The sequence below is a fragment of the Oratosquilla oratoria genome, chromosome 9 (assembly GCF_046742065.1).
Source record: "Oratosquilla oratoria isolate Oo_2021 chromosome 9, ASM4674206v1, whole genome shotgun sequence".
In the NCBI taxonomy this organism is placed as follows: domain Eukaryota; kingdom Metazoa; phylum Arthropoda; class Malacostraca; order Stomatopoda; family Squillidae; genus Oratosquilla; species Oratosquilla oratoria.
The window spans coordinates 25648615-25672196 of NC_134785.1; the positions used below are offsets into that span (position 1 = coordinate 25648615).

General features: G+C 39.0%; 1 protein-coding gene across 1 annotated transcript in view; it reads left to right on the forward strand.

Annotated features, from left to right (window-relative positions):
• The first annotated feature begins 9542 nt into the window (after positions 1-9542).
• The window catches only part of l(2)dtl (WD40 domain-containing protein denticleless), a 54741-nt gene continuing 40701 nt past the window's right edge, over positions 9543-23582 (forward strand). The window contains exon 1 of the mRNA XM_076190125.1: positions 9543-9659. Coding sequence (XP_076046240.1) covers positions 9596-9659 — 64 coding nt within the window. The 5' untranslated portion in view covers positions 9543-9595. The remainder of the gene's footprint in view (positions 9660-23582) is intronic.

Genomic DNA, 23582 nt, shown 5'->3' on the forward strand with positions numbered 1-23582 from the left:
GATTCGAGACATCCATAATGCACATCCAATCTGCAAATTACATTCGCATCTACTTCATGCGTGGGGACTTTGTTAAACCATCCACATTTGTTCAGCTGCATAATTTGAAACGTGTGAGACGTCCAGCCAAGTTCCTCGTACTTTTATATTCCGTCTCTTCACTGTGATGCAACTGTTAACCTCCACCATCAGACCGTGGAAGACAGCACAATTATCAGTCCCAAAGGTCGACCACCTGCACGTGGCAACACAAATATGCCAGTCACAGTGAATTTACGTTTTGAAATCGGATGGTTTCTTATTAGTATTCATCTACATATTGATTATCAAGATCAGCAACATATCTAGTGTCTACAGCCCCTGTCAACATTGACGATCCTGCATTGGGTATCATATGTTAGTTATTTCACAAAATTCGGCAATATGCATACACGATGATGAAATGAGCCACTTGACTTTCCAGTGAACTGTATAGGTAACTGATATTATTTACAATTACAGTTGTCAATGGTCGCATGATTGATTGTGGTCGAGATATTCTAATTCATTCGAGTTCTAAAACAGTTAGCATAGAATAAATCGTGATCATCCTAGACTAATCTATATATCACGTGGGTGCCGATAGATTGAGAGAGAGAGAGAGAGAGAGAGAGAGAGAGAGAGAGAGAGAGAGAGAGAGAGAGAGAGAGAGAGAGAGAGAGAGAGAGAGAGAGAGAGAGAGAGAGAGAGAGAGAGAGAGAGAGAGAGAGAGAGAGAGAGAGAGAGAGAGAGAGAGAGAGAGAGAGAGAGAGAGAGAGAGAGAGAGAGAGAGAGAGAGAGAGAGGGGAGAGAGATTTTTTTCATTATAAGTAAATGTAATTTTTTTCAATTTGTTATTATGGAATATTGTTAACTTTCACAGTATAACACATCTAATGCCTTTATAATAGTGTTGATAGCTTGGCCATAATTTATCATCCAGGTATTTATGGAATACTGTACGAATACAAATTTTCTGAATATTGTCTATGAAAACACATCACAAGGTGAACGAGTTTAATTCTAAGTTGTGGAGATTTGTAGAGAAAATATATAATTTTGTTATCGTTGAGGATCGGACTTGATAGAAAATTAAAAAATTGGGTATCCAATTTTTATTCTTATTTTTTGCCCTCTAACAAGGATTTAATGAGTGTAGAGTCTGGGGGACCATGCCTTTTCTTTTGACTGGCCTATTTCAGTTTCTTTACGTTAACAAATCTAAAGGTCTTGTGTAGTAAGCAGATATTCAGTAGATTATACATACATGCATATATATGTATATGTACAGTACATATATCTATCTATCTATCTATCTATATATATATATATATATATATATATATATATATATATATATATATAAATATATATATATATATCTGTGCACTTATACATTTGTCTTCATTTGTCTTGCATTCGGAAAACTTGTGTTAATGAGTATACATCTTGTTTTAAGGTGTTTCTTGCACAATTCTGTTAAATATAGTTTCTGGCACCGTGGCCGAAACCCGGACACTTAAACATTAAAAGACATCTTAAGTGCTAAATATTATATTTTCGTCTTATTAGATTTGATAGACGTTGTGGAGTGTGCTGTGGATGTCATTATGGTATAAGGGGTAGTTTGTTGAGGGCAGTATTTTTTTTTTTTTTACACGAGTAGAGTATGTATGAGGGTAGGGAACAGAGAAAATGAGTGGTTTGAGGTGAAGGTGGGGTTACATCAGGGTTGTGTGATACTCCCGTGGTTGTTCAACATGCATGTGGATGGCAGTCCGTCTGTGGACAACGGAGACTGTGGAGCCCAATTCTTGGTCCGCGTATCCTTCCACACTTTGAGCAAGTCATCTCTAGTTATGGTGGGTATTTTTTCTCCCGCCATTCGTTCTGTGCTTGGTTGTAAGCAAATTCATGATGTCTGACACCTTATGATCACGTTTCAGGCCATAATGCGAGATTAGAAGAGATTGTTTCGAAATAATTTGGTTAAATGTTACTATATTGAATGTAGTTTTTAGCTAATCTTCATATCTTTTTTTGTTTTGTTTTTTTGTTTCCTGCATTGCGTCGTGCATCAGGTAGTTGTCCATTATCAAAAAATTGTCGGGGAAAGCGGTTTTCAGGCATGTTGATGACGTGACTTGCCAGTATGTTCCAATGCTGGAGACTTATGCACGTTGCAGGATCTCAGTATGGGGTACTGTGTCCTGCCATGTTTGGCCGAGGATTCTTTGAAGACACCGGATGTAGCAGGCTTCAAGAGTTGTTGTGTGTCGTTTGTAGTTAGTCCAGGTTTCTGAGCTATAAAGTAGGGTGGAGATGTAGGCAGTTCTGTAGACAAGCATTTTTGTTCCCGTTCTCAAATTTGCATTGTCAAAGACCCGAGTCTGCAAACGGCCAAAAGATGCTGCGAGGTGGATTCGCGATTGAACTTCACCGTCCACGTTCTGTTTTGGTATTACTATGCCACTAAGGCAGGTAAACTGTTCAGCTTGCTAGAGCTATACACAACTGGCTTGAAAAATACAGGAGGCTGATCTGGAGTTACCCCATGCTGTAGAAGTACCTCTGTATTTTGTGTGTTGACATGTAGACCAATGGACTGGTAAACTGTGGAGGCCACCAAGATAATGTATTGGAGGCCTTCTGAGAAGTGAGCCAACAGGGCATAGTCGTCAGCATACTGTACCTCCTTTATGTGAGTGGTGGTAAGTTTTGGTGTGGTTGTAAAATAAAATAGTATCCAAAATTTGTAGCACTATAATAAATGTAATAATATTAAAACTTGTAAACCATTCATTTTGCTGATGTAGAACTTTGCAGATGTATCCCACCGACAGAGAGAGGGTCTGGCAGTCTTGAGGTGGAAAGCAGACAAGGAAGGTCTGCCGGTGTAATCATTTGAGTTATCAGACTTTTTCAAAAGATCTCGTGATTTTGATTTATCCATTGGAAAGGCCAGAACATTACAGCTGTATAAAAACTCCGTCACTACCATTGAGGTTGTGGCTAAGAACTGTAATTGGAGTAACAAACAGGTTAAATATCACAGGAGCCAGAACACAACCCTGTTCAACTACCACCTCAACAGTGAGATGTTCTGATTTTTGCCCTCCAGCCATTCTCATAACTTTTTGGGAATGTTGAGAACTTTTGGAGGATTTCCAAACATGACTAGAGCAATATTTTTCCATGAAGTGGCCAATGAAGATACGTTTCTGCTGCTTTAACAGTGACTTGTCGACTTTCTATTTAAAGGTGGTAATTATGTTATCATCTCTCCATTTTTAGGGGATGGTTTTAGTTGACCACACGGCTAGGACCATTTGGTAAAGTCGTTGATGGAGATGACAGCCACATTTTTTTTCACATGATTTCGGAGGGCAAACCATCTAGTCCTGCACTTTTGTTGTTCTTGAAACTATTCATGGCTTGAAGAATCTCTCCAAATTCTGGAGGGGGTGTCGAGCTCTATAACCGTAGGAAACTGGAAGATGGTTCAAGATGCTAGGATCAATGGGGTTCCTTTGGTTGAGAAGACTACCAAAGTGCTCAGCCCACCTCTTAAGGATTTTTCCCCTTCAAAAGAATACCCTTTGATGATCTCACTGGACTTATATTTCGTTTTGTGGGGCCGTGTATAGCTATGATAGCATTGTAAAACCGTGGAACTTATGGATGTGATTAGTATCACACTATATCGTGTATCATACCATCTCTATGCATTTCTTTGTATCCCTTTGTATGACCTTACTGCATGTAGATGTATGATATATTGTCTCATTCACATAGTGTTCTGTAGGCGTAATCGGGAGTGTGCAGTTCTCGCGTTCACTTACTTGTGGGTTCGAATCCCACACTTCTGTCCTATTCCCAGCAATGACTGTTACCTGTCCCGACAGTCCAAGTGCATAGGGAAAAGGTAACACCTTCGGCGTAGGCTTTGCAACTTCTTTTTCAGTTACATATATACTACCGTTCCCAACATCACGTAATGTATCGTATTGTCTGATCTGTGTATCATCATTAGCATTAATTGGTAATTATGTACGCTCGAGTAGTCCATGGCAATGTGACGCATTAGATTTAATCCTTGTGCTGCCACTGTCTCCACGTAGCCTGTTTCCTGTATCTGTCACCCCTTTAGTTTACTATTTACACTTGTCACTAGTATACTGGAGAATTCTTCAATGATCTTCAACCTATGAGAGTTGTTTTGTCAGCTAAACCCAGGATCTCCAGAGCTCTGGCTTGCCACCAATCATTCTCCTTTTCCCTTAGTCTCCCCTGAGTTTCAGCCAGAAGCATTAGTTATATTTGAGGAATGCAGAGAGAGGGTTTGAGAACAGGGCATTGTGGGCTTTGAATTTGATTGCTAGGAGAGAATATTTATCTTGAAAATCTTCCTCGAAGCTGTCACCTTGACGTCGCCCTGTAAAGTCAAGAGGATCAACAACAGCTTGATAAATTAGTACACGAAGGTTAACCCATTCCTCGCTTATATCAAAGTTAATGTTATTTGTTAGATGGGGCCCAGGTACTGTGTAACTGTTTTGCGAAGGTTTCCAAGGTTTGCTTGTTCTATACAGGCAGCACAGCTTAGTTTCTTGTTTGGAGCTCAATCATGTGGCGATGGGATAGAGTGACGGAGACGGGTCGAGGATGTGGCTGGGAGTCTCTAGTCCGAGTTCTGTGCGCAGGCGGTATAGGAGCGATGGTTGTTGGAAGGGAGGAAGGAATAGGAACAGTTCTTTCCTATGGCATCTTCCTATATTACTGAGGAACCTCTTTTAGGGATCCCCACTGCTCATCCTGACTGGGGAGGGGGTCTAAAATCGGTAACCCAAACAGTAGCTGTTCCAGATTTCCTGGGTGGTTCACCGCGACCATCCAGGATTTCATGCAGTCGACCAAATCTAACACAAACTAATAGATCACAGATTCCTTTCACAATTGCGACCTGGAGTGCCCGAACTCTCCTAGACATCAAAGGAGCAACAAACCAATTTATTGTCCATGAACTGAAGAAACACACTATTGACCTAGCTGCACTCAGTGAGACACGCCTTTCAGATGAAGATTTACTTACAGAACCTGGCGAAGGATATGCAGGGTATTTTACTCTACAAGGGTTACCCTGAAGATGTTCGTCGGCTACATGGCGTCGCCTTTGCAGTTTCAAAAGATACCTGAACACCCAACCGGCATAGATGAAAGACTGATGACATGGCTTATAACTCATACTAAGGAACGTTATGCTTATCAGCGCCTGTGCACCTACCCTTAGTACTGGAAAAGCAACAAAATATGCTTTATACGAATCACCGGACCTATATCTCAACAGAATCTCGCCACATGACAAAATCATACTCCTTGGAGATTTCGGTGTCATTTGGATCAAACACTGAAATCTGGAGAAACTTACTTGGCAGACGTGGCATAGGAAACATCAACAGTAATAGTCTTGGACTTCTAACATTGTTTCCAGAACATAATTTGACCATTACAAAGATTCCTTTTAAACAAAATTGTAAGTATAAGTCGCCATAGATGCATCCTAGATCCAGGCGTTGTCTTCTTCACGATATCATTGCCCGGTAGCATGATCAGATAGACGTGTTTTTGACCCGGGCAATGAAAGGAATAGAATGCTGGACCGACCACCGTATTATAGGAACCAAAGTGAAACTTGAGATCTGCCCACTTTTACCCCACTATATTGATCGTACAAGAAATTGATGATGGCGGTGAAAATTATGTAATAGGAGCAAAATGAGTTTGCACAAAAGAATGGGTTTCAAGTGGAGGAAGGGGTATGCAGACTTTGTTTCCACCATCTTGGACTCGTCAATTATCTTCCAGTAGCAGAGAGGGACTTCAGGCGACCTTTTGTTTGTCGAGGTTGCAGGAGATTTCCAGGTATCCAGTCTGTCGAATCCTGGACTTACAAGGCAGTGTGTGTGTGTCGAGGGGGTGGTCTGCAGTGGTTGGTAGGCGCCAGGGCATGTCCACATGTTGTGCCTCTGGAGCCCATTGCTGCTCCGAGATCCCCTGTTGGTTTAGCTTGGGGTTGCGAAACCCCTGTTACCGTGTGTCGCCATGAAGAGGTACAACAGGAGTCTTAGTGTTGGAGATGCTATGTACTGGCAAGCGAAGACTTACGCGCTTGTCTTCCCCGTTTTACCATAGTAGTTAGCCAGTTGCAGAGGCTGCAAGCGAGAAGTGACAAACAGTGCATGGATCCTAATACTAACATAATGCTGGTTCATCAGAATCGTAATATCACCATATGTGTGATTCACCTTGGTCTTTGGATCACGTGTTGAACTCGTGATCGACAACTATTTCCCTCCCGGAAAAGAGCTCAGAGCCCGTATGACCGATCTATGGGTAATGCTATGACCTTACATACACACACACCCAACTCCCGCCCACGAGAGTTGGAGTAACGACTCGAAGCGCAGCGATACTGAAATAATTTCAGACCTGGGCAGGATTCGAACCAGGTACCGCCGGTACCGCCGTACTGACAGTCTGGGACTCTACCAACCGCGTGCACTTCTGAGTATAATGTGATACACACACACGCGGATGGTATGACAAGGGAAGTAAACGCGATAATTTAGCAAAGGTATGGAATTGGTGAGAGTGGGTGGGGGAAGTGGGAAGTGAGTCAGTTGTTGTTTGTGGATGACATTGTCCCTATGGCTGATTCTGAGGAATGACTGAAACAATTGGAAAGAATGAGGAAGAAGTGGAAAGCAAAAGTGGATTGGGTGCCCTTGAGAGGATGATCAAGAATGAGGTGGATGGACAGGGTAAAGGGGGCACTGGATACAAGAGGAATACCAGTCGAGTATGGAAGAGAGTGCATAAGATACAAGCGAAAGGAGGGAGATTGTGATTGGTTGAATGAATGCCGCGGCCTGAAGGGATGTTTTTGTCTACGTGATGTCTTGAGTGAATGATTGAGGGCCGCCATATAATAAACTGCTGGGAGTTAAGCATTTCTGGCTGTTGGTCCCTACTGTGGAGGCGCTGTGTTTCGCTTCATTGCCCTTAAGTAGAGTAATGTGGCGGGACAGAAATGACCCTTCAACCACGAGATGTTAAAATAAAAAATGGAAAGGAAGATTATGTTTTCATGGCTGTAGTGTAGATAAATATATGCTTTGCCTCGACCACCCCTTATAAAGGTGAAAAATATTTGTATTTGTATGTACATTAGGTTTGTAAGTATATTAATCTTTCTTCAATCAATATTATTGTTTCTGTTCCCACACAAAAATCTAGTTATCTTTCCCTGTTTTCACTCCTAATTCCAGTTTCCATGTACTATTTACAAATTCTAGGTTCGCTATTTAGAGCCTTTCTCAAACAGGAACGTTTTAAAGACTTTAATTCAACTTTTCTAATTCGAAGTAGTTTTTTATTCATACTTACCCGAATGTTCAAAGCTTGTAACTATGGGTGAACATTGCACTTTTGTTCTTTAATACATTTTCTGTCACTGTAATCGAAACCTTGACATTAAACGTGAAAAGGCACCACGTGTCATAAATCTTATTTCTTCTTTATAAGTTATACAGCGCGTTAGCTTGATCAAGTATTGATTTTCTAAGGTTGGGGGTCCATTTTATGATGCAATGTTGTCCCACATCACCTTTAGTCTTAATAATTTTCATTATCACCCTTACGTATATAACATATTTTGATTTTGGCATATTTTCCCCTTGGGTATTTTGATCTCACCCTTAGTTTTTATTTTGATATTTCACTACCAAGCGACTTTTTAGTGTGTTCTACAATCTACTTCAGTTTTTATTTTACTCAATATAGTTTTCTAATTATATATTTTTTCACTATGACTGGTCGGTTTTATAACCAACATGTTCTTTGTTTTTCCTTTCAACTTTGCATATGAGTCACTTGTCTCTATCACTTCTATTTTTCTGTCTTTTCAGTTAGTGTACCAAGCATGACTTGTGTTTAGTATATCTTACAATTATGTTTTTGTTCCCAGTTATTAGAAGTCGTTGAAAATTGAGTCCCATCGGTTTTTGCAAGCTTTCTAGTGTCTGTTCAACTTCATTGAGATGGACGACGGAGATCATCTGTCTGCTGCATCCCCAAAACCCGCCAACCCACTCACCATCTGTAGGTGCAGCCTTGAATGGCTGACATTCGGTCTCCTGACTAGGCCCAGGCCCTCTCCATCAGCTTCAGTCTTCCTGTGGGATATTGGCTTCATAAGTTTTATGAGGTTAATATTGGGAATTTAATGACATCATTAAGGACCAGAGTCACGCATTTTTCTTTAATGAGGGATAACTAATTCCCCTGAGAGAAAAGATTGCTGATTACTTTTAAAATCTACTATCCTTTATCTCTCCTATACCACCTTACGGTGCAATCTTATCCACAAGCTGACAACGGAGATTGCACAGAAACGGTCGCACACTGATACAACACTGGCAATATTCCAAAATTTCTTCTTGAAGAGATCTATGGGATGTGCCAATTAAGGGCCGTTGTTAATCAGTATATATGGAGTTGTAGTATTCCAGTCAGTAAAAATCTATGTTACAATTATCATTCTTATTACATCGTTAACACTAGCGTATAATTATACTCATTTTGAATTCCCGGACATTCCTCCTAGTGCGGATGCAAATTGTCACAGCACACCGCATTTTACTTCGCTGGCTTATGCCACAGCTCACATTCAACTAACCACATTCTTCCGCATGAGCTGGCCTTTTCATCTTTACTCCATTTCTTTGTACGTTTTAGTTCCGCAAGTTTTCTTTTCTGCACAATTCTCACTCTTCACTTAAAATTTCTCTAAGCATAGGTTTGATTTTTGATCTCACAATAAAATCTTGTCTCAGACACCTCGTCGTAGTAATTCTATATTCTCAAATCTATGTAAAATAATCTCTACTTAGACTACGTGTTTTATGCAGTTCATATCCTGTGAACTTCAGTGACTATGGACTAAGTCACTTAGTATTCTTTTGTGTTCGGAGACTATACATTAAAAATAATGCATCTATTATTCCTCCTTTCTGCTACCCTCCTAAAATATTTTCTGTAACACATCTATGACAACACCTCTTCGATGTAATATTGCCCATATGGACAGAAGCGCTGATTGTTGCTGACGAAATATACTGTTCAATGTCACAGTTTAAAAAGACTAAACATTATGATTAATCTTCCGGAAACGTCTACACCTTGGGGATACATTTCTGCAAGTTACTGAAATGAATCGCAGCATGATAAAAATAGAATAGAAATATGTGTCAAAGAAAATGCTAAGGGGATAATGACGTATCGGTAATACATAAATCTGAGTTTAATTCTGAATATATACTCTGCAGAAATGAACAGAAATAGAAGAATGAATATACATAATTCTACAACTGCAAGGCTACATTAATCGTTTTTAATGTCTCCAATGCATCCCACAGTAAAATTGTTCAAAACAAAACTTTTTTGCTAAACAAATTACAAACTCTCCCGCGAAAACTTGTGTACTTCATGTGTGTTTACACCCTTATAAGAAAAGGGTATGAGTGGGATGAAAGCTTATAACTTGCATTCATTACTTTACGAACGAACAATATGTTCATCATGTAAGTATTGGATATTTTAGTTATTTGGCTGAACGGCGTATATAAACCAATAGGTGACTTGAATTAAGATGGAAGAAAAATGTAGCCTAAGATAAACATGAAAAAAGTTATTGCAGGTAATGTGCACGTTAACGTTTCATTCAAGTTTTGATTGTTGTTATGATGTAAGGACGTGAATGAATGTACGGTGCGTATTGATGAAATTTAATATATTCACATTTATTAGCACTATTACATTTTCAAAGGTCTTAATCCTTATTTACTGAACTCTGAAGGAGGTGGGTGGCAGAGTTGGACGACGGACAAGCTAGGCTGCGTTTGCACCATGCGAATTGAATCTATTCAATTCATGAAGAATCAACATGATTCATGAATCGTGTTGATTCGCCATATTAGTTTCAAAGTAACAGTTTACACCAGACAAAGCGAAACTTTTCAATTCATGAAAAATCAACACGATTTATGAATCGTGTTGTTTTGCCACATTTCATTGTAACTGTTACTGTGTACACCAGGTGAATTGAGTCAATTCAAATCCTGCCAGTTCGCCTGGTGTAAATGGTTACATTGAAACTAGTGTGGTGAATCAACATGATTCATGAATCATATTGATTCTTTATGAATTGAATTGATTCAATTCACTTGGTGTAAATGCAGCCTTGCTTGTTTACTTGTTTCTGTCAAGAAGCACTGCTTCACAGCTGCTGTGGTTCATTGTTGCTGCCCAACCTGGTTTATCTTTCTTGTAGAGCTACTTGGTCTGGTATCAAGTTGGAGGTTCTCCATTGGGATGTATGCCCTAGTACAGGGGGTTCATTAGGCACTATTCTCAGGAACCTGTCTATTGCAGCTTTGAACCTCTCAATTGTGCACCCAGATGAAGATCTTTGGACCATCAAAAGGGAGGGTGGCTGTCAGCTTGGTTCTGATCTTTTCTGGGGCTGTAGATGGCAAGCTGCATCTCTTACATTGCATTGGTGCCCCTTTCTCCCAGTCATGTAGAGCTCTTGGGTCAGGCACCTCTTTCTGTACGACTTTCCAGACGTAATCACAGATGGCCTGATACCTGTCTCTCCTGTGCTGCTGGGAGTATAGGCCCAGATTGTGAAGTTTGTCCCAGTAACTGAAGTCCTTCATGATCTCAATTTTCCTGATGAAAAACCTCTACTGCCTCTAGCTGCAGTATGTACTCGTAAAATTCCTCCCAGTATTGCACCTTGGGGATGAAGGATCACTTGCTCCACCAGACTGATATGTATTTCAGATGACAAGGTATCTGTGACCAACACACAGTTGTGGATCCTCCTCTATTGTTTTTGATTAGTTTTCCATTGAATAATGTACTGAAGGTCTTATTCTATAATTTTTCAGGATAGTAATTGGTATTTTTTGGTGATAAGGTTTACTTTCCATACTTAGCTTCATATTGTTTGATCTTCATGTTATCTTACTGACCAATTTTATTACTATCCACCTCATCCATGTTAATGGAAAGGCTTATAAAAGAAGCTAATAAGTTACCCCCCTTCATGTTAGCATGGATTCAGGGATGGCCACTTCGACAACACATTTCTCACTACGCACTGGCTATCCGAACTGTCATGGTGTGCAGTTCCTTATTTTCCATCTTATCCATACCATTGTAAGCAGCCAATGGGAGAGCTTCTTTCCTGCATTGTCCTGTTGTGCATGAACTGGTCACCTGCTGCACCAATTTTTTTTTTTTTTTTTTTTTTTTGTCTATTGTTGAGCGTGGACTCGGCTGTGCTCATTCAGGTTTTTGGTGACATAATTAATTGCTTTTATTTTCATCTTTTTTATCTACACTTAGAAGTTGATTAGTTGATATTTGACATGTAATGATTTATTTATACATGGATTGGTGCGACAGGGAAATGCAAGGGTAATGAGTAGGGTATTGGAGATAGTTAAAGAGAATGAAGGAAAATGGGAGGTAAGCCAGTTGTTGTTTGCTGATGACACTACACTTTTAGTAGGATCAGAAGAGGGATTAAGGAAGTTAGTGATGAAGTTTGGAAAGGTGTGCGAAAGAAAAAAGTTGAAGATAAATGTGGATGAAATTAAGGTGATGTGATATACAAGGGGAGAGGATGGCAGTAAATTAGAAACGAGTATTAAGGGAAAGAGACTGGAGGAAGTGGATAGCTTTAGATACTTTGGGGCAAATGTGACAGGAAAGGGAAGAAAGAGTAGAGGTGGAGGTAGAATGTAGATTGAGAGAAGCCTTGGTGGATTAAAAAGAGTAATGAGAAGTAGACATTTGTGAATGGATGCTAAGAGGAGGTTGTATTTACCTAATTGTAGTATACAGGAAAGGAACAACACTCATTGGGTCCTGTCTCTTATATTATAATTTTCTAACATACCTAGACTCAAATTCATGTACAGTTCCAACTTAATTTATATAATTGATTTCCAATTATCGTATTTAGATTTGAACTAGTGTATTGTTTGAGCTTGGGCTATATCATCTAAGTTATTCCACATATTTATACATCTATAAAGGAAACTGTATTTCTTCACATTCTTTCGACATCTTGTCTCTCATAATTTACTTCCATGACCTCTTAAAGCCCTCCCATCTTTGATCAGAAGATCTCTTCTATCAGTGCATTCTGTCCTCTTTAGTGACCTGAACACTGTAATTATGTCACCTCTTTCTCTTCAATCTTTCAAAGTTGGTAGACCCAATACCAGTCTTTCTTCATATGGTTTATCTACCAGGCTGGGGACCAGTTTAGGTGCTGGCCTTTGTATTCTCTCAATCTTGTTTGGTGACTGTACTACTGATGCATATTCCAGTCTTGGATGTATCAGGGTTTCAATGAGTTTTTTCATCATCTCTTCATCCATATAATGGAATGCCTCTTTGATCTTCTGCAGTAGTCTGTATGTCTCACCCACAATCCTGTTGGTATGTCTGTCAGATGACAGGTTGTCTTTTATCAACACTCCCAAGTCTTTCTCTTGTGCTTTTGTAATTACAGTTGACATTTTACTGGAAGAGGCCTTATGTGGCCCGTGACTCCAGTGTGGCAGCCTGATTTCTAGTATGATGTTGGTGCTGGCTGCGTGCAGTGATTAATTTGTGCTCTATAATTATATATTTGCTCTTGTCCCTCCCAGAATGTGTTCTCTTACCAAGGAATATTTTAAGGATGGCATTTTGCCATTATTGCCCATTTCCAGTACTTTGCATTTTTTTAGTATTGAACTTTGGAAACATTCTTGGCTCCATGCAGAAATAATATTTAGATATTTTTGTAGTTTTCCACCATACTCATTTTTCACTCTTAGTGATTTTTGCATCATCTGCAAATATACAGGCATAGCTTGTTGTTCCTTCTATCATGTCATTAACCCGTAAAATCCGACGACCCCTCAAATCAATTCGTCTCTGATGATGAATTTATGACCTAAAAATCGAGTCTTATCAAATTGAATAAAATTATGCTTAACTTCTTTGGAATACTGAGGCGCATCGGCCAAGACACATAAAAATCATATACCCACTCTAAGATGGCCATGAGAAAGGTCGGAAGTTGTAGATCTGGTGCAAGAATCAGTAGCGGCAACTTTTACTACCAGACTCGGGCAGCGTGCTACGGTGTGCTCAGACGATCCTGCATGATGGTTGGTATCAGCGCAGTTTGGTTTCAAGCACCTTTTGCACCAGATAGATAGAGCAAGTTCTTAGGGACACCATAAATATGCAGAAAAAATTATTTGGTGGATTTGGCGACGAGGAAGAGTGGTTGAAGGTGTATGAGTCTTTCTGTGCATGGCTGATTTTGTACACACTATTGCGTAATGGATCACCGTCACTCGCATACAAAAGCTTCCTCTTAGTTCCTTGAGGCATGTTTACACTAATATCACACTGATTAAGGTAGATAATCCTGATAAATATGATGCAAAATGCACTCCTGAATCACCATGTGTATCAACGCTCTACCGCGTGTATGAAAGCACTAACTGGCATTGTAGCATTCTCTGGGCAGTGTTGACAAGTCAGACAAGCTTCCCTAAAAGTATGAAGGCACTACCAAATCTAGCGCGATTTCTGTAAGGGGTTGAATATCGTGCCGCCCGGGCGGCATATCGGTTCTCCCCAGTGCTGCCTCCCGGGCTGCTTATCGGAGTTAACGGGTTAACACAGACAAGAAACATTGGTGCAAGCACTGAACCTTGTGGTACTCCAGTTGTTACTGCTCAGCTTGACTTCTTGTCCTTTAATACTGTCCCCATGCATCTTTCCTTCCAAAAGTCTTTCAGGATATTCTAATAGTGCCTCTTACTCCTTCATGTTCCAATTTCCACATAAGTTGACTGTGAGGTACTTTATCAAATGCCTTCTTAAGGTCTAGGTACATGCAGTCCATTCACTCCTCTCTTGCAGCACATCAATCACTCTCAAGTAAAAGCTTAAAAGTTTCAACACGCATGACCTTCCAGATCTGAAGCCAGACTTTCTGTCAGAATCTTCATCTTTTCAAGATATTTGGTCCATCAATCTTTCACAATCCTTTCACATAATTTCACTATTGTGCTGGTTAGTGATGCTGGACTATAATTTAGTGGTGTTTTCTAGTTTCCACCTTTGTGAATTGGCAACACATTTGCCCTTATCCAGTCAAGTGGCACAATGCCTTCTTTCAGTGAACATGTAAGAAGATTGTGGATCTTGTTCACTAGTTGTTTCCTACATTCTTTAACCACTTCAGTATGAGTCAAATTCTCGTGCACAGCATTGGCTGCCATATGAATGATGCATCACACTTCTTGCATTATAGAATATGAACTCATGGCTGTATTACTTGTTCTCTTTTACTCTGCATAATAATAAACACAGAAAACATGATCAAATCAGTTCACAGAATTTAGAGTTAACTCATGTACAACTACAAAAAATATATATATGTTATCAAGATGCCAACGCCGGCATCCTTGTGTACCCACTCGCGCCTCATGAAGCCTACATAGGTGTCATTGTACCGAAGTGGTTAAATATCCAGTTTGAGATCCCGTCAGGTCCTGAGGCTTGTATCACATCCAATGATACCAGGAAATTGAGCACTTCCCTCACTTCTATATTTATATCCGCTAAACCTGGTTTTTTGCTCCCCTTGCTTTTCTCCAAAAAGTTGCATTCTTTTGTGAAGACCAATTGGAAACCTTCATTCGTTACTTCTGCCTGAGCTGAGGCTTCATCAAAGACCTTACTATCTACTATTAACTTGGTAATTTCTTCCTTGTGTCTCTATTTACTCTTTATGAGCCTGTAAAACAATTTCAGTTCATATTTGCAATTTTCTACTACACTTTCAAAATTGCTTTCTTCCTGTGAATTCTGGTATAGTCATTACTAGCTTGTTTGTAAGCTTCTTTTGTTTTATTGCTTCTTTTCTTTCTCTATTTTCCCCCAAGCCATATCCCTGGCCTTTCTCACAATCTCACCCTTTTTGTTAATCCCAACCCGGTTTTTGCTTTTTCCCTATTCTAGTCTTTGGCATATATTTGTTCACTGCTAGTTTTGTAAATGTAAGAAAGATTTTCTATTTTCTTGTTAGTCCTGCGATGTTCATGAATTCTTCCCAGTTTGTGTCTTCAAAGAATTTTCCCAACCCTAAGTAATTAGCTTGCCTAAAATTAAGTCTTCCTTGCCTGTGTGATTCATTCCTTTGCTCTGTTTCCTCATCCTGCAGCTGAAATTTAATTGTAACAGGGTCACTTTTTCCAATGGGGCAAAGGTGTGCAAGGATGATATCTGGCTCTTTGGTTAGTAACGGATCTAATCTTTTGGGAGTGCATCTCCTCCTACCCAGGTCACTTCCTTTAACCACTGGGTCATTGTGTTCATTGCTATACTCAACAGTGTATTTCCTCAGGAATCTGCTTTGCTGCTTGCTTTCCCTTCCTCCCAGTTGATGTCATTGCAATTAAAATCTCCAGTGAAGGGGTGATTGTGCTGACAGCATTGTATAGGGCAGAAACATGGAACATGAGAGGAAGAGTTTAAATGTGTTTGAGAAGAAATGTCTGAGAATTATGGTAGGGGTTATTAGGCTGGATAGAGTGAGAAACAAGGTGAGGAGGAGAGTGGGGTTGGGAAGGGAGTTGGGAGATATGGTTGATGAAAGAGTATTGGGATGTTGTTCTTGGCTACTCAGTTCCCCTCCTGATCCTCTCAAACCATCCCAATACTTTTTCATCAACCCTATCTCCCAACTTCCTTTCCACGCCGTTCTCCTCACCTCGTTTCTCACTGTCCAATCTAGTAACCTTTATCATATTTCTAAGGCACCTCATCTCAAACACATTCAAATTCCTCTCTTCCTCTGTTATGTTCCATGTTTCTGCCCCATACAGTGCTGTAAACAGATTCACTTCTTCATACAATCTCCTTAGCATCCATTCCCAAATGTGTATTTTTCATTATACTTTTTAATCCCCTAAAATATTTACTTGCTTCTCTCAATCTGCATTTTCTCTCCACCTCCACTCCTCGCTTTCCTGCCACATTTGCACCCGAGTATTTAAAGTTATCTACTTCTTTCAGTCTCCCTTAATACTCACTTTCAATCTGCTGCCACTTTCTCCCTTTGTACATCTCATCACCTTACTTTTACCCACATTTATCTTCAACTTCCTCCTTTTGCACACCTTCCCAAACTTTTTCACTACCTTCCTCAATCCCTCCTCTGATCCTGCTACAAGCACGGTGTCATCAGCAAACAACAATTGGCTTATCTCCCACTTTTCTCCATTTTCTTTAACCATCTCCAATCCCTGACCCACTACCTTTGCATTTACCTCTTGCACCACCCCATCCATGTATAAATTGAACAGCCAAGGCGACATAACACATCTCTGATGAAGTCCCACCTTTACCTCAAACCACTCACTCTCTCCATTTCTAATCCTAACACAAGCTCTACTACTCTTGTAAAAACTCTTAACTGCTCTTAACAGGTTTCCTCCTATCCCATATATCTGCAATACCTCCCACAGTGCCTTCCTGTCTACTCTGCCATGAGCCTTTTCCAAATCCATAAAAGCCCCAAAAACATCTTTACCTTTTCCTATAGCTTTCTCACATATCTGTCTTATTACACTTTTCTTCACCAATTACTCCCTCTGTTCCTCTCCTAATCCTCTCAATCAAGACCCTCCCATAAGCCTTCCCAACTACACTTAACAAACTGATCCATCTGAAATTACTACACTCACACTTGTCCCCTTTTCCCTTGTAAAGTGGAACTATACAAGCCGTCCTCTGGCACTCTACCCTCTTAACAAACATTAAATAACCTCACCAACCAGTCCACCATCACTGTACCTCCTTTTTTCAGACATTCTGCATAAAAAAAGTACAATGGCAAGCCACAAAACTGATTCCAAATATAAAAATAAAATCTTACAAAAATTTACCAAAATATATGAACCTGTTTTCCCTAAAAAAGCGTAGACTCAGAGGTGACTTGATACTGGTCTTTAAGATTCTAAAGGGAATTGACAACATCAAGAGTGACAAAAATTTCACACTGAATGAGAATCCGACAAGAAATAATAGTCTCAAACTGTTAGGAAATAATTTAATTTGGAAGTGGGTAGAAACTACTTCACCAACTGTGTAGTTAATGAATGGAATAAACTTCCTGCTGAGGCAGTGCAATGTAGTTCAGTTCGAAGCTTTAAGATTCGTTTAGATAAACACCTAAGCAAGATGCTGTAATGACTGCCATTTATTTTTACTATTTGTTTGTTATTATTTGTCTGCTTATTATTTACTTGATTTTCATTTATTATTAGTTATCGGTCTATTATTATTTACAATCTACCTGTTTGTTTAGTTTTTAAATATACCTATGCATTTATTAATTTTATTTATTTGATTATATATATATATATATATATATATATATATTAATATCATAATTTTTTCACATCTGACCTAGTCATGGACCAAAAGGTCTCCTTTTTTTTCTTCAAAACTTGTAGTAATAGGTTGTCATCCCTAGAAAAGATTATAATTCTGCTATAGAAGTAGGACATGGACAATCAAGTTTAACCAGATATGTGCTAATCTAGATGCTTGATAGATCTGGCATTCAAAACTGTTTTACCTTTAGACATCATATTCATCTAAAAGTTCTAAAGCTCTTCTCAATCTTTTATCATGTTATACTTGAGTAGTACCACAAATGATAGTGTCATCTAAATATGCAGCCACACCATCCAACTTGGCAAAAATTTGCACAATTAATCTCGGAAAAATACCAGGAGATGAGAAGATAAGCCAAACAGTAAGCATTTGTATTTAAACAATCCTTTATGTGTATCAGTCACTAAGTAATCTTGGCTTTGTTCTTCTACAGGTATTTATAGATATGCATTCTGCAAATCAATCTTAGAAAAAAATTTTCCTTTACCTACTTCCAATAATTATTATTTTTTTTATTCACAACTTTAATATTCCACAAATTCTCATTTCCATCTTGCTTTCTTTCAAAACAGGAACAATAGGAACTGCCCATTCACCATGTAAGATTGGTTCTATCATACCATCAACTGCCATTTTTGTTAGGGCATCTTCAATCATTCCCATATAAGCATGTGGAACAATATGTGCTTTCAAAAACTTTGGCTTAACATAATTTTGAAGATACAAAACACCTGAAATAGGGTTACTAGTATCTACATAGTAGTTACTTATGCATTCTGTCTTTACATCATCCATTTTTTTTAACCCTAGTTTCATCATCTATACCAGAAAGATAAATACCAGCATTATTCATCAAGTCACATCCACATAAATTGGTGTTGTGAGAGTCAACAAGATATTGAACTATTACTTTACCTAAAACCTTTGTTTCCATTATCATAAGTAGTAAGGCTCTTATGACATGGTTCTTAAGTTCAGTTTCAATTTTTTACCCACTCTTTGGTCAAAGTTGACAAAGCCATTGTCCTTTTCAAGTGGCACTAGTCCCTTATTCAATTTGAAATAAACTTCATTATGACAAAGAGCACCAACATGTTCTTTCACAGTTAATAATTTATCATCATTAAATTTGTCACAATCATCCAGAACCTTAATGGCTTTTTCTCTTGCCCTTACAAGATAAAGCCTTGTATTAGATTTTCTTTCCATTAAACCTAGGAGGAATAGGTTTTTTCTCTTTACACATACATACATATACCAAAGGCTTTTTTTCCCCTTACAAGGGAGGTAGCCAAAAAAAAGAAAACAAAGGCATAAAAACCACTCCAACCCATTCCATCCCTATCACACTCCCTCCACCCTCATCCCTCCCTCTTATCTTGGCACCTCCTGGATGACGAGCCATCCCTGCATCTTGTCCATTGCCCTGGGTCAGGAGTAGTGTTGCAAGACACAGCACATCCACAGCAAGGCCGTTTCATCCAAATCAGCAACCCCCCATTCTCCATTCACCCCAGTCTTCTGTCCTCTCCTGTCCTTCCTCAACAGACACTCCCCTCTTCCCCAAAGCCCCTTTTACCCCATCCATCCATCTCATCCTAGGTCGCCCCCTCATGTTCACTCCTTCCACATCTGCCTTCCACACCTCTTTTACTAGTCTTTCTTCACTCATTTTTTCCATGTGTCCAAACCATCCCAATTTACACACTTTTTGTAAATTACTTCTTGTGGCACAAAGTACAACTAAGGTTTTTAAACCTACAAAACCCACTATCATGTTTATAACCACAATGTCTACAAACTTTCATCATTTTAACTTCAGACTGTGATGTAATTTCACTAACAAATGCTTTTTCCAGATTTAACATCTTTTCAAACACTTTAACCAAGTTAATTTTCTTTAAATCTATATCTAAGGCTACTAAGTTGGAAAAATAAACTTCATTTTCTACTACCATAAACAATTGGTCTCTTACTGTGGAATCAAATTGCATTCCAAATATACAATCATTGGCTAACTTATTTAGGTGTGTGTATAACTCATTTACAGATTCTTCCTCTTTCCTTTGTTGGAATACTTAAAGTCTCCTATGATAAGAATGTTCCACCACATAGTGGGCTTTCAGGCTTTCAGTAATGAATATTTTTCATTATAAGTCTTGGAACTTGGTAATTCTGGCACACATATCAATCTTTGCAGTTGTACTAGGGGATTCACTGAACTTGACCCCATGAATACAATGATATCTACATAGTATATGAGGATGTGAATGTCAGTGTCCTGATTATATTTATTTTGTAGTTGTTGTTGAGTGACCCTCATATTATGTGAACGGGCTTGATCACTTTTTCATTGGTTACAAACATTCTGGGTGAAAGAATGAGTATAACAACTTTACTTTATATTTTATAATGTGCGTAGTGTGATGCATCATCGTATGTCAGCTAATGTGTGTGAATATTTGACTTGTATTGAAGAGGATAAGTGAGAAATCTGTAAATCTTGTCCCTGAAGTATATTCCACATTTGCTGCTTTTGTAAGTGTATCAGGATGTAAGTGTGACAGGAATTCAGAATGAGAAAAGGGCAACTACATTTTCAAGAGAGATTTTTTGATCAGGTGTTTGTGTATCTGCAATCCAAGCTGAATTCCTAAGTGGTTCTCCAATTCCACTTTTAAGTGCTGATTCAACTTTAAATGCTTTCCCTTTCTTAAGATAAGGGCCCTTGTTATGAGACTGCACTGCTTTAAGTAAAGGAGAAAGTGTATATTGTTGTGATTTCTGGAAATGTTTTTTCATTAATTCCACAAAGTTTTTGTAGTTTCTTGTCTTGTCAAATGCATCAAACATAATGTTTCCTACTACTCTATCAAAATTTATTCTGCTTCTCAATATTGCTGTCTTCTCCCTATCATCTTTAACTTTGCATTTTGTGATCTCGTGGTCTATTTCTGCTAGAAATGAATAAAGGGGTATATTTTCACCATCAAATTTGGTAGACCATGTTCTTCTCTAACTACTGTTAATAGATTGTGAGAGGGCATCATGGATGATGAAAGTGTTGAACTAGAAGGGTTCCCTGTAGCCATTGTAGTGGGAAATGAAAATTTAAATGAATTTAAGTTGTCAATGCAATGTTGCAATAACTTCTACCACTACCTGGAGAAAATGAATTTGGTTGATCGCTTTGCATGAGAAACTAGAACTAGTACACACTTGTACATGGTCTTTATGTAAGAATTCATTAAATTACTCATGAAATATAAGATTACCACCTTCAAAAAATATAAAGACAAGTACACATACAGAGTTTCACTGTGATATTTACTAGAAAATCATAGCACTGTTCACTTTGATTCATAGAAACACAAAAGAATTTTGAATATAAAATCACTAAGATATAAACTGAACACAAATTTATGAATGGAAAACACTGCACTGTTTACGTTCATTGAGCACTGTTTTTAACACTATGTTGCTGTTGAATGTCTTGATAGAACAGAAAGATGATGAGGAAAGTTCGATCAGTCTGTGTACTGACATTGCAAACTTGAAGGGATGTGCTTATGAAGTCCTGATTTGCCAGCACACATAATGTGTGTGGGATAATGTCATTGGTGTAGTCAGAGTTTTGACGTGACTGTGACGTAAGCACAGCTGTGGTGCAAGGGATTATGTCACTGTGATGCCGTGAAGAGGTGCTTGGAGCAGCTGGACCCATGTGTAGACCATATAGTGGGACTGTGGCTGCAAGTTGAAGATTTCTGCAACATAAGTGATTCTCTGTGTGTCAGAAACAACTAGCTGCATGTGAAAGGAATAGTCGTATGACCCTACCAATTTTCTTCAGCAGTGTGTGGTGCACATAGGAAGGTCTAGATGCTGCCAAATCTAGCAGTCTAGTTGTATCTGGCTGTAAGTTGAAGATTTCTGCAACATAAGTGATTCTCTGTGTGTCAGAAACAACTAGCTGCGTATGAAAGGAATAGTCGTATGACCCTACCGTACCAATTTTCTTCAGCAGTGTGTGGTGCACATAGGAAGGTCTAGATGCTGCCAAATCTAGCAGTCTAGTTGTATCTGTAGAGTGGGTCATCGAGCAGTATGACATATAGGAGTCATAGAACTGTAACTTGATCCAAGGGGTGTGAGCCAGTGAAATAGCTGGAAGGGTAGTAGTAGAAGTCGGTGAAGTAGGGCTTAAATGTTTCTGATGAGCGGGCTAAAATGTTTTGGAGCTGTTGCGTAAGACAAACATACACATAGATGTCAGATGATTTTCTTTGGTAACATGTGAATCTCATAGCCAGGAGGGAATTAAGATGAGCATGTACGTCTGAGGCGAGGATGTGGAGCAGAATTGTTAAGTATGAAACATGTTGAAAGGTTTGGGAGGGTAACACAGTTATCTCATACTGTAAATGTACATAGAGGTAACATCGATTGTTGTTCATTTCACTGGTTGTAGAACATTGTAAGTCACAAAGTCACTTTAGAGAATTCTAACTACATGCCAGTTTTATGTTAGAAAGGTAGCATGGCTAATAAAAGATTTTTTGTTTTCTGTATATTTCCAACATAACAAGTTTTTCAAGTGCTTCAGAGCAAATACAATATAAGTTCAAATACAGTTGTAAACCAAATTCAGACATGTTCTTGTAGAAATATAATTTAGTCACATGTAAGTTCATAAGTTCCTATAGCTCTAGGTCAACACCCTAACCCTGTCTGTCTGTCTGTGGCCTGTGATTAAGTAGACTCATTGAATTACCCATTTATATACATTCCTCTATTCTTTCAACTTCCTGACTTTTTGCAATCTGCTTTGTCACCAATGACTTTATCATTATATGATCTATGATACTTTATTTCTTATTAGCTTATCTGACCTTTGTTATACTATCATTTTAATTCTGTTCTAACTTTTGATTTTGGCTTTATGAGTTCTGTGTCTTCCTTAACCCCTTCCATACGGTGCCGCACACGTAGGCGTCATGGACTTAGATCTCAGTGGCAGCAGCCAATGCCAGCCGTACGACGTGTCGTAATAATATTCGCATCATAAAATATAGTCACCGCTTATATCGATCGTTCTCTCTTCACCCGTGAATTTTGATAACCATAGAAAATGCGATTACAAAAGAATTAGAAAGAATGTCATTATGGAGGGGCGACTACAATAAATATAATCAAGACGCCGATATGGCAGCCTCGCGAATACACTCGCTCCCCATGACGCCTACGTGTGCGGCCCCGTATGGAAGGGGTTAAACATCTCTAACCACAGCTTATCAGCCTGCTGAGTGATTACCCTAATGTGTCATAAGCCCCGATATGACTTCCTTCACACCTTTACATATCTCCGGGACCTGAATTTTTGAGTGCAGGTCTCTATTTTATCCTACAGTGCAACACACAAATTACCTAGAACATTGAAAACCTTGGTTTCTGTTGATACCAAAAGGATATATATATATTTTTTAGTATCTTTTGTAGCAGACAAGGTATCGAGATTTGCCTCTAATAGGTCAATCCACAGATCCAATTTTATCTTAGAAGGATCAAATGAATGGATTCATTGCCATTTCTAAACCAGCTTATTCAAATTGAGTACCAAAATGTCGATGTGTAGGGTAGGCTACATTCATTTTTGAAACATGTAAATCAAAATCCTTGAAACTGCATCCAGTCCAGATAATTATCCCAAATTGCTCAGCATAACTGCATCAACCAATCACTCATTACTGGATGCTTAAAATTTTCATATTCAACATAGCTTGGTATGTTCCTTCATGGTGTCATCCCTGAAACCACACTCACTCTACACGGACCAAGGAGTCTAACATGTGTGCGAGTCATTGGGCACACTAAACCCAAAGGCGATATGAAAGTGAAGGGCCTTCCCTGAGGGGGCCTGAGGGCCGATCCGCCTCGTGGCCGGCGCAAGCTCGGGA